The following is a 13,334-nucleotide window of genomic DNA, read 5'->3' on the forward strand; positions in this document are numbered from 1 at the left end:
TGAAAAAAGTTTTAGTCTGGAGAGTCCTGCACTAGGCAAGCAGTGGAAACTCAATCCTAAAACTTGCAGGACAGTTAGGTCATGTCACAGCTTCTCAGGAACAAATGGTTGTGGTTGTTTATCATTGTTTTTCTTTCTTTTTTTTTTTCTGATTTGTTTAGTAGTAAGTTAGAAGAAGATGGGTTTATAGCTGGTTTAAACTTGCAATAAAGAAAGAGGCATTTGGTATCTCAGGTAAACACATGGGGTTTCTATTAGATGACCTAACCTGAGAAAACTGTGTTTCTTGACTTTTATCTCCCTTGGAACTGAAGCCTCATAAGAACAAAACCCAGCATTTGACTCACTGGGAAAAACAGATATACATGAGGAAACATGTATCCGATAAGAAGTATCCTATCAGAAAGTTAATAATGTCTTAAATAACACAAATAATAAGAAGATCAGTGATACTGATGAGTTCCTTTATTAAGAAACAATAGAACCTGACTATTTCCAGATTTCCTTTTATATGAGTCAGTGAATTGCCTTATGGTTTAAGATACTATTATCAGCATTTCTCTTACTTTTATTTGAAAACATCCTGACTGATGCATCACTCTTAACTTTCACCAATAGGTGGGGGAAAACTGGTATGCTAGCTCTTATTGAGGTGGAACATCTTTTTAATATTTGATTATTTTGGATTTTTCTCTTCTGGAAAATTTTTGTGCCTTTTGCCCATTTTTTGTTTAGGACCTCCACTTTTCTTCTCTCTCCCCCTTTACCCCTCTCTTGCCATACACACACACACACACACACACACACACACACACAGGAGCTGTTTATCCTTTAAATAGTTACCTTTTTCCAGTCACATATGCTACAAATATTTCTACCCAATGTTTAATTTTGCTTTTGGTTTTATTTATGTTATCTTTTATCATTCATTTTTATTTTAGACTTCATGAAGTCAATTATATTTGTCTTTTCTTTTTATAGCAGCTGGGTTTCCTGTCTTATTTAAGCACAGCTTCCATACTATAAAATCGTAAAAAATCTTTTTTTCTAAATTTTCCTCTGACATTTTAAATTGTTTTATATTTCACAATTAGATATTTAATCAAGCTGTAATTTATTTTTGTGTATGGTATGACACTGTGGTACTGCCTTGTTTTCTTCCAGATGGATAGATAATTATGCCAGCATCATTTCAAAAATAAACTCTCCTAGAATTTCCAGTTTTGCCAAGTTATACTTTAGATGTCCACAGAAACCCATCTTGGTATAGTACACATAAAAATGCTGAATAAAATATAAATTTTAAAACTTTTTTTTCTATTTTATGATTAAGCTGGTTGGAAAATAAATTAATTGCTCAGCAGCCAAAAATAAAGCACAAATTCAGACAAGCACTTGAGTACCGGGGCCGCTGGGGCCCTGGAGGTACATGGCATTCTTGGTGGTGAATTGCTTAGCTTACCAGACACAAGGTCAGAAATTGAAACATGGTTCTGAAAATAGTAAAAGGTCAGATCAGAGATCCTTGCATAAATCAGGCAACTAGGAATGATGTTACCATGGGGGGTGGGGGGAACAACAAGACAAAACAAAACAAAAAAATGGTTCCCCAGAGAGAGGTAGTGTATGTAATTTATTTGTCTGAACCTGGACTTTGGGTGGAGCAGAAAAAAGAAGGAAAATTTTTGAGAATTCCTGACCGAAAGTGTGTACCACTATAGGCAGGCTTAGAGTCAAAAATCACTGTATATGTTGCCAAAAAACCTAATCAAATAAATGGGTTTGAGTTCACAATCAAAACTCACAAAATACAGAAGAAAAGAAGCCACCAAGAATATAAGTCAGCAGGATTAAAAACAGCAGAATCAAACCCTCAGTATCTACAGATACTGAAATTATCAGACTCAAAGATTAGAAAATATGGAAAAGAGAGGTTTGAAAAGATATATTACATTGAAACAGAAAGCCACACTTACACCAACTCAGTGAAGGAACTGTAAGAAAAATCAGTGAGTACTGATGAGAGGACTCACAGACAGACCCATTGTAAGGACACACACCTACTGGAGGGGGGAGTCATGAGCTCTATTCAAGACAGAAATTTTGTCACAAAGAAACAAAGCAAATGTCCAATTATGACAAACAGAATATGAGGACAGGAGACGACCATCTGAAAAATGGCCCTATCATCTGGGGCTACAGATTAAAGAGCTGGAGGGGCAAAGATCCACTTGGCTTTTAGCTAGAATCATATAGGGAAGTCCCAGATTTTGTCTAATCTCTTCTATGCACCTCCCAACCTTTCTTCTAGTGTTTTGCCTACAAACATAATGCAGACTATTAAATACTGTAAAAATGTTACACTGTCTGCTTCTCAAGAGTGTATTTATCTATTTCATATTTTGTGACCACATTTGAAATTGACAAATTCCTAATAAGCAGAGCAGGGCATACCAAAGACACTCACTGATGACATAGGAAGAGTGGAGTTGTTGGCACTGGCTGTGACAGCACTCAGCCTGGAGGTCCCCAACCCTTTTCCAAACAGCTACTATGCCAAATATGGCTAATAATCATTTAGTGCTGCCTCACAGAGGGAGCAACCCCACACAAGATGACTATGTGTACACTCCTACTCAATTTAGTGTCCATTTACTATACAAAGTCATAAAAAAAATAAATTCTTAGGTTTAATAAGGAAGTTTGAATTCAATGAAATGTCAACATAGCATTTCTTGTAGACATATGAATTAGTGGCCAGACAATGCTTATGTTACCTATCATAAGTAAATTTAAAAACTTATGAGTGCAAACTGTCCTATTAATAGACTAAAGAAGAAAAATCATACAATAATCTCCATAAATTCATAAAACTATTTAAAAATGTAATATCCATCCATGATTTAAAAAAAATTTTCATCAATCTGGTAACGAAAGTAACTTCCCTCAGTTGATAACAGGAATCTACAAAAAATTCATAGTTAACATCATATTCCTCCTGGAACCAGGGACCTAGTCAAGGATCTTCACTCTCACCAATACTATTTATCATCACCTCAGTGGTTCCAGAAAGTATAAAAAGGCAAGAATAAAAAATAAAATGCATACAGATCAGAATGGAAGAATTATTTTTATTCACAGGCAAAATGATTATATATATATAGAAAATGACAAATAATCTTTTTTAAAAAGCTACTAAAACTAATACAAATTATTTTTCCAAGATGTAGGATATAAGGTCAAGATACAAAATTAATTTTATTTTCACATCCTAGTAATAACATTTAAAAATTGAAATATCATACAGACTATTCACAATAGCATCCAAAACTATGCAATATAGTCAGAGATAAATTCAACAAAGTATGTATTAAAGTGCTCTCTGATACCTACAAAATACTGCTAAGAGTAATGGAAGAATAGCTAAATAAGTGGAAAAACATACTATGTTCATGGATTTATCATTCAATATTGTTAAGATGACCATTCTCTCCAAATTATTCTGTATGTTCAACTCAATCTAATGAAAACCTCAGTGTGTGTTTTTGTAGATAAAGTCAAGCTGATTTTAAAACTTCAATTAAAATGCAAAGGACTTATACTAGGCAAATCAATTTTGTTTTTTGTTTTTTTTTTTGAAATAGAGGTTTCTTTTTTTTTTTTTTTTTATTGTTGGGGATTCATTGAGGGTACAATAAGCCAGGTTACACTGATTGCAATTGTTAGGTAAAGTCCCTCTTGCAATCATGTCTTGCCCCCATAAAGGCAAATCAATTTTGTAAAAGAATAAGATTGTAGGGATCACCAGTCTGATTTTAATAATTGATATAAAGCTACATTAATCAAGACAATTTGAAGGTAGCATAAGACATATAAAACAACTGTAAAATAATAGAGGCCAGAAATATACCATATGTATGTCAGCAGGATTAAAAACAGCAGAATCGAACCCACAGTATCTACAGATACTTTATATTCAATCAAAGTGCCAAGGCAATTCAATAAGTAAAGGATAAACTTCTCAACAAATGGTGTTGAAACAACTTTATATCCATATGGAAAAAACAAAACTCTATCTCAACCTCACATAGTAACATAAATTAAACTGAAACTGAAGGCAGACCTAAATATTGGAACTGAAATGATAAAAATTCTAGAAAAAAATATGTATAACTTTGGGATAGATAAAAATTTCTCAGGACTTGGCTGGGTGTGGTAGTTCACATCCATAATCCTAGTGCTTTGGGAAGCCAAGATGGGAGGATCATTTGAGCTCAGGAGTTAGAGACAAGCCTGAACAAAACAAGACCCCATCTCTACTGAAAATAAAAAAATTAGCCAGGCATTGTGGTGCCAGCTACTTGGGAGGTTGAGGCAGGACGAATGCTTGAACCCAGGAGTTCAAGGTTGTTATGAGCTAGAAGGATGCCACAGCACTCTACCCAGGGCAAAAGAGTGAGACTTTGTCTCAAAAAGAACAATCTCAGGACATGAAACTAGTAAACCTAATAATAATAATAATTATTATTATTATAAAAGATAAATAAGACAAAATTTGATAAAGTTTTTAAGCTCCTGCTGTGCAAAAAACATCTTAAAGAAAACAAAATGACCATCCACAGAATGGAAAAAACAGTCACAATACATATATCTGATAATGGACTTACATTCAGAATATATGGAAAAACTCTTACAATTCAACCACAAGAAGTTAAGCAAACCAATTTTTAATAGACATGTGAAAAGACAGTTTACAAAGGTAGACAAATAACAAATGTACACATAAAAAATAATTTAATACCATTAGTCATTGGGAAATGCAAATTAAAACCACAATAAAATACCATTATACAACCACTTTAATGGCTAAAATTAAAGGAATTGATTATATCAAGTGTTGGCAAGAATACAGAATAACTGAAACTCATATATTTTTGTTTGGGATGTAAAATAATGCAAGCAATCTAAAAATTTTTAGGAAATTATATTCAAGTTAAACAGACACTTACTATATGACATTGCAATTCTACTCTTGGGTATTTTCAACACAAATGAAAACATATATCCAAAGACTTACACATGAATGTTCGTAACAGCTTTGTTAATGGTAGTTCCCAAATGGAAGCAAGTGATTGCACATCAATGAATAAATGAATTTTTAAAAACTACAGTATATTGATACACTGGGATATCATTCAGCAATAAGAAAGCAAATTACTGATACACTCAACAATATGAATGAATAAATGAATGTTGAGTTAAGGAAACCAACCCCCACACCAAATGTGCTCCATGACTTTTAAATGTGAAAGTCTACAAAAATAAATCTAACCTGCAGGGATAGAAAACAGATGAGTCTTTTAGCCCTAGTGGAAATGGAGACTGAGTGAAGACATTTTGAGACAATAGAAACATGATGATGGTTGCATGAGATGTGTACATATCAAAACTCATCAAGCTGCTTACTTAAAATGTGTGCGTTCTGAAATGATCGATGAAATAATGGTTATACTCATCACTCTGATCTGAACATTATATATTGCATGTGTCAAAATATCACTATTTATCCCATAAATATGTCCTATTATTATGTGTCAATTAAATATAAAATTTAAATAGAAATAAAATTTAAAAGAGAATGTCTCCAGATCTTACCAGATGTCATGGAGGAAAAAATTACCCCCGGTTGAAAACTACTATATACTTTACCGGAGTATTTTGGTTGCACATGTTACAGAATATAGAGAGAAACCTAACAGTCTGGGATTGTAAGGAGGGAGCTGGAAGAAATAAAGGAGCCCTGTGCCCTGGAAATTTACTATGGAACCTCAGGACAGTCTCTCGGGTCCAATCCCAGCTCCCTGTGTTTTGTTCCATCTTCCTGACTAGGGTTTCACCTGCTATGCTACAACTGTATAGCACAGATATTTCCAAGAAAGCTACTATTTTCTTGTAAAAATAAAATGTGTGCATTTATATCTAATGAAGGTACAATCAACTTAATAAAGTTGATTTTTTAAAAAAGAAAAACTAGTTCGTTCCTGACTGAACTTAAAGGGAGAACACAGGCTTTTCAGTACTTTGGCAGAGTTTGCAGTGGGTGCTAGCTACACTAAGTGCCTTTAATTTGCCCACTGCACATGAAGCATCTTGTCCTTTAAGACCTATTGGTACAGTCAAAGAATGTGGTCTTGTGGATAATTCCCTATTGAGAAGACACGTTAAAGAGGCCACTGCTATAGCTAATGAGGAGACTTCTCTCTCCCTCTCACTAATCTTTTGTCTTTGGCCATGGATAAGACCAGCATCCAATACAAGGAGCCTGCACTTTAAGGTGTCTCTGGTACACAAACTTGGAGGGGAAAATGTGAAGGAAGAAAGGTGTCCATAGAAGATCTCACCTTACGGCCAAAGCAAGGAAGTCAACCGAATTGGGGCTAGAACAAATGGTCTAAAAACCAAGGCTGTAAGTAGCTTCAGGGGATGAAATACAGCAGGTACAACCTTTGAACTTCTACTACATAAGATAATGCCTTAGAATTGTATTTTTCAAAGAGTAAGACAAGGATTTGCAGTGGGACATGGAGTGATTTGAAAGATTTTTGAGATGAACTGGGTGGTAAACAAACATGATATTACATAACATTGAATCATATAATGACTCCTCTAATGCTCTTAGTTTTTCTGGTTTTGTATCAAAAAGCATCATTTTTGGCTACTATGCCTTTAACACCTCTTTCCTCTCTCTTCTAAACAAAGAGAAAACACAAAATACCTAATTGGTATGTAGTAGTATAGCTTTCTTGTTTGTTTACATCATTATCTTCTCTTTAGGGCAAGTAAACCTTTTTAAATTTGTGGTAGTGATACTAAGTTTCTATAAAATAAATGTTTTTCAGGTACAAAGAGCAGTCAGTTTATTAAAATATAAGTAAAAAAAATAAGTAAAAAGATACTCCAGTGGTATAATGATAGGATGATATATCTAGTTTGAATACCTAAGATTGGATAACAATGCCTTGAAAAGTTAATGGCCATATACATATGTGAATTTTACTTTTAAAAAAGGTTTAAAAAAATGAAGGTTAATTTATAAGGAAGAGTATGCATCTGTATAATTAGAAATGTTAAATAAAATTCAATAGCAGGAGGATTTGCATATCATAAACTAGTTAGTAATTCAGAATTATATGCCGCTTAATATCTCTCAAAGTTTCAGATCCAATTGCAGATTAAGATATGGAGTATTTCGTGAATTGGGATAAAGCACTATAAAATTGGGCTATGAACAGAAATAACAAAGGGTCAAATTCCATTCCATTATCTATCTCTGATGAGTGTTTCCACTTGGATGTGGGTATATGAAGCAGCTCTGCAGAAGGTGATCACAGAGAAAAGACCCTGAAAAAAAAAAAAAAATCTGTCCCCATAAAAGTTGGCAATCTCCTATTTTTTGTTGTGCTCTTTTTTTCCTGGTACCCATTCTACTTTCTTTCCTTTAAAAGAATGCAGAAAAATTTACATTTTACTTTAGGTTCATTAATCACATCAAAGACTACAGTTCACATGGACAAATTTCTTCAAAATGGTTATGCTAAAGTCAATGTTTTGACAGGGATGTGCAATTTTTTAAAAAATCAACCTCAGCTAGACTCTAAAGCTTTCTACCCATCAAAATGAAAAAAAGAACTGTAAAACAGATTTTCTTATTTAAAGAAACATAAGACAGTTTGGTTTCTACCATGCTTACAGTTTCCCAAGAGCAAAATTACATTGGGAAGGAACAAAGATAAACCCCTTACCTGTTGGAAGGTGCAGTGTTATGTTGTTGCAAAAATCTGTGAAGCAGCACTCAGTTTTGGTAACATTATTGGAACTATGACAGAAGACTTGGGCATTTAATTCTGGGAGGGAGACACAGGATTTGATCACCTGTTCTTTTCCATTAGTTAGCATAACTGATGCCCAACAAGCTCCTTCTGTTTGGCAGGTAAAGTTTGAAGAATCACACAAAAGACATACACATTTCAGTCCTGGAAAGAGTAAGGCAAAAAAGCTTTAAAATACAAACGATATCATGAGAATTTATTTCATAATACTTGAGAATAGAAATTAATCTTAATGAAAATTGGAAAAGGGTTTAACTAAACACCATTTGATAAATGCATGCTAATCCTCTTACTCCGTCTCAGTCATGTGTTTTATGAAATAGGCTGCCTAATTATCATTTACTATTGCTAGTATTTTTGTGAATTTATTCAGTTGCTACCTATATTTTAAAATATTTTTCTCACCCACACTCCAAATCCCTCCTTCTTAAGCTCAGTCAGCTCATTCATCATTTAATAGCTCCTATGAGATGATAGGAATGAGTATCATAGCAACCAGGCGGAGCTGTCCAGCATCACTTGTAGAACATTAAGGTTATGGCAGGTGTGTAACCAAACAATCGACCATGTTCTGTTCATGCAACCTTCTGCCTTTAAACCTTAAAGTAACCATGCTAAATAAACAAACAAAAAAAAATAGGTATTTATGTCTATAAAATTTAGTTGTGACTCTTGATATTTATTTTCTGTGATATTGTAACACTATTGTCAAAGTTCCTTTGAGGCATTCATGAGCCACTGTATTCCCTCCTTTCACTAAGGAACATAGAATGAGAGTCATTGGAATATGGACCATGACCTTCTGACAATTTTCTTTAGAGCACACATCTATTCCATAAAGCAAAGCACACCAATAATAGAACATAATATACATAGCTACACCAATAAAACTTTGACTGGGAGCTAGATATACAGAGCTAGATATACACAATCTAGGGATTTAGAAAATGTTTTAGGGGCAGCACCTGTGGCTCAAAGGAGTAGGTCGCTGGCCCCATTTGCTGGAGGTGGCGGGTTCAAACCCAGCCCTGGCCAAAAACAGCAAAAAAAAAAAAAAAAAATGTTTTAGGATATTTTCCCTGCATAAAAGAGAATTCATATATTGAGCATCCATTCCCCCAGGTGTCTTCTGACAAAGGGATCTCGGTAGCATTTTCCAATTCCAACCTGACAAAGGCCTTCAAGTCCCGGTTATAATAGTTTTTTAATCTTAGGTGCTACTTGATCCTTCTGTGCCTCCATTTTCTTATGTTAAGGGAAGACTAATAATAATATACCTCCTCATAGTGTTATAGAGAATTAATTAGTTAATCTTTGACCAATCAATGCCTGGCACATAGGAAATACTATATAAATTAGGAACTATCTCTTTTACTACTGGAGGAGGGAAAGCTAGTTGCCTTATGCAAACAATTGAAATATACTTGTTATCCATAGAGGAATAGCCAAATGACAAAACACAACTACAGCCCAGAATGAAGGAGGGAAGAGGAGGGTGAGGGGAGGGGAGGGGAGAGGAGGGGGGAGGCCAGGTGGAGGGAAGATAATCCGTGGAACCTCACCTATTGTGCGTAATGCAAGGGTCCATGTCTTATCTACTAAGAGTTATAAATGACTTAATGCAACAATTAAGTAACAGAGGTGAAGGCTATGTTAACCAGTTTGATGTGAGCATTCCAAATTGTATATAAAATCAGCACATTGTACCCCATAAATGCATTGTTGTACACAGTTATGATTTAATAAAAAATAAAAAAAGAACTACAGTGCAGATACCATTTAAAAGGTATAACAAAAAAATGCACCTCTTTCTGCCCTGACAAGAGTGATATGCATGCCCTCATAATTTTAATGGTCCAGACTAGGGCCTACACAGTCAGTCACACAGCAGGAGGTATCTGGAGAAAGAATTCAGGAAAAGATGAAGATCCCAGCCCTTGCTTTGTCCCTAACTTGCTGATTGACTTTGAAGAAGACATTTAACCTTACAGAGCTTCACTGTTTCCCTCTGAAAATGGAAAATGAATTGGCAGAGTAGTAGTGGGTCCAGAAATCTTAAAGTCTCATATACCACCAATATTTTTTATGACTCTATACATTTATAACTTATAGCAATCTACAATTAAAAAATATAGAAAATCCACTTAACAATAAAAAAAAAAAAACTTATCCCATTATGGCTAATCTTTACCTTGTATTTTTCAGGGGCTAAATGTGAGAAGAAGAGTAACTCTCCTCACACAAAATCTCAAACCATTTGTCCCTAGACTTCTCACCAGAGTCTCTTCAAATGTTCTATTTCTAAGAGAAGCTTGGCCAGGAAATCAAAGCAACTAAAGAATGTGGATTCACTGAGTGGAGAGAACCATAAAGTGCTCAACAATCAAAAGCACATTAATTTCATGTGCACATATAATTTCATCAGCACATATAATTCCCAGCACAACTGTAAAAATTAGTTGTCACTAGATCTATTTTATAGATAATGAAATGAGGCTCAAGACGTCAAAGCCTCACGTCATTGACTTAATATAATACCCTCCAGACTACCCAAGAAACATTGTATCTATCCCACCAAAGCCACCATTAAAATACAGTAGAACCTCCATAGTCAACCAACTCCCTACATTGACCACCTCCTTAAGTTGATCTAATTTTCAAAGACTGGACATGTGCCACGTGTACGTGTCAGCACAGTAAGACTCGTTCCTAACGTCGACCCTCTCCATGTGTTGACCAGTTTGTTACAGTCAACAAATTGCATAGTCAACTTACAGAGGTGGTCAACATAAGGAACTAGGCCTACTATACTGATATGTACATGTGGTGCATGTCCAGTCCATGAAAATTACAGAAGTTCCACTGTTATAAATGTAGATAGATAAACAGACAGACACACACACATAGGTACAGAAGCCATTCTGCTACCCCACCAATTTCTAGAGATTGTGAATAAAATATAATTCTAATACAGAAAGAGAAATTAATAATTAACAATTGAGATTAATATCTGTATTGTCCTAATAAGCTTTAAAACACAGTTACTATTTTTTTTTTTGTAGAGACAGAGTTTCACTTTATTGCCCTCAGTAGAGTGCCGTGGCGTCACACGGCTCACAGCAACCTCCAACTCCTGGGCTTAGGCGATTCTCCTGCCACAGTTACTATTTTTTAAACAAATTCTACCTATTTTCTGAGGAGACAAGTGGTGAAATAAAAGTCAATGTCATATGCCTTGCATCTAGAATAAACAATGTTATGTTTCAGCTTATCTAAATCCTGTATTAAGTAAGCTTCTAAGTACCTAACCTGATACTTTCCCTGTGAAACACTACTGGCTACTTATAAAAATGATTACATAATAGCTCTTAACAAGGAATAATGTGGATATTCACTGAATGTGTAACATGCTATAAAAATTCCTTTCAGTTTAAAGTAAAACACACCAGTCAGAAGAATAATATAGATCTAGGTGATACAGTTAAGATAGAAAATGACACCTTACTTTAACTCTTGCATGATGAAAAACACTAACAAAATGGAAGATTTGTTAATGGTAATGGCTTTAAACATCTGCTAAATGTTCCCAGTTATTCCAGGTCAACTGGCCCTTCCATAGCACTGACAGAGAACAAACAGCAAGCTAAACAAGACCTAAGATGTATAAGTAACATATGACATATTCGGTATCTCATTTTTCATTTCCCACCGGTCCACTATATCATCAGGTTTGATATATAATTAAACTACATTTATATCAACTGTCCTCAACATAGAACCTTTGCACTGCCAATTAAAATACAAGTTGCCATTCGTGACTTATGCTTTATATTCTGGGTTAAAAAAAAAAAGCCTGATGTTAATTGAGTCAATTATACTAGAATATTCCACGACAGGATAAATCTGGTTGTTAGCAGACAGTAGTCCTGCCTTATGTTTCTTTATTTTACACTTTCCCCTTACAGTGTACTTGAGTGATATAGGAAAGGGACAGCAAACAAGGTTGAAGAGGGAGTCAAATACCCATCATCAGAAGGTCTATTAGATTTTTCCCCACAAGGAACACTGCACTTTTCTGCTGTCCCCTCCTACCTCTTTAATTATCCCCCTCCCCTGCCTTTGCCAATTAGTCTGTAAAAGGCAAGACATCTGTTACCCACAAGACATCTATTACCTATATCCACCAAAGGATGTGCACGTTCCTAACCAACCAGAAAATAAATTGCTATCCATATATTTACATGTGATGGCTAGCACACCCTGGTGTCCACAAATGTAAAACTCATCAGACTATAAAAAAATAAAAGAAAATTATGGCTGTGCATTTATGTGCTATTCTTATTTAACAGCCAAATATTTGCTTGGCAAATATTAGTTGTTTTGAATTAGACACTATTTTCAATAGGTTGGTTCCATATTACCTAGATTTCCTATAGTCTGGATCCATATGCTAAAACGGGCCAGTGCTTAACTTAATCATCTGACACACGCCCTTATTTCCACCACCACCCCCCAGTCGGATAATAGTTCACTCCATTCAATTTCTCCAATTTTAGAACAGGCTATTAAACACATTTTTTTTTAAATTCAGAAAACTGTCTCAGATTTGACCTGCTGAATATGTAATCTTTTCCGCATTTGCAGGCTTGTGCGTTAACAAAGAAAACAATTCAAGCTTTGCAGCATGTTGAATATGAAAAGTATGGCAACAGGAAAGAAGCCAGGAAAACTAGCACTAGTGATTCTGAAGGAAAGCAAGACAGGGTCAAAGAAAACCAGACAAAGATCTGTCTTCCCCTTCCATTCCTTGTCAAAATTTCATTTTCTTGTCATGTGGTCCTTTCAAAGCATCTGTCGTTCCTAATGGAAAGGAAAAATAGAATAAAGGAAGAAAATAGCATGAATGAAATATAGGCAATATAACTGCAACCTTTATGGACAACACAGCTTTCAGTAAAGACTGTTGAAAGGTGGTACCCAAGAAAATTCAGAACTCCAAAGATACGGAAATATGCCCAGCACAAAGGAAAACTGTTCCTTTGTGCAAAGCGGCAATAACATTCCCTGCTCAGGAAGGCCTCACCCTTACAGCTGAGAAGGAATGGAACCAGCCTCTCAGCAGGAATTTCATCCGGGAGAACTGTTCTTTCACTTCAGCTGCACTGCTCAAGGTAGGGAGAGTCCAGCGCATTCTAAACTATCGTGTGAACCATTGGGAATTTCCTCAATCCAAAAGCAGTGAAACTGAAAGTGAAAATTTTGGCTCACCTCTGCCACAAACCACCTAAGACTTTCAGACCCATTCCTTGAAATCTCCGAATCTTACATTTCTCATCTGAAAAATGACGAGGTCAGAAAGGAGATAGAAGATTTCCAAGGTCTCTTCCAGTTTCATAGCCTTCTGGCTCTGAGCTTGTCTCACAATTCTCTGTATAAACAACTTAA

General features: G+C 35.2%; 1 protein-coding gene across 2 annotated transcripts in view; it reads right to left on the reverse strand.

Annotated features, from left to right (window-relative positions):
* Nucleotides 1–13,334, reverse strand: part of ACVR1C (activin A receptor type 1C) — a 95,968-nt gene that overhangs the window by 47,811 nt on the left and 34,823 nt on the right. For both annotated transcript variants that reach the window (XM_053597725.1, XM_053597724.1), the window contains exon 2: nucleotides 7,803–8,033. In XM_053597725.1, the coding sequence (XP_053453700.1) occupies nucleotides 7,803–8,033 (231 nt within the window). The remainder of the gene's footprint in view (nucleotides 1–7,802; nucleotides 8,034–13,334) is intronic.

Source organism: Nycticebus coucang, chromosome 7, assembly GCF_027406575.1.
Source record: "Nycticebus coucang isolate mNycCou1 chromosome 7, mNycCou1.pri, whole genome shotgun sequence".
Taxonomy (NCBI): domain Eukaryota; kingdom Metazoa; phylum Chordata; class Mammalia; order Primates; family Lorisidae; genus Nycticebus; species Nycticebus coucang.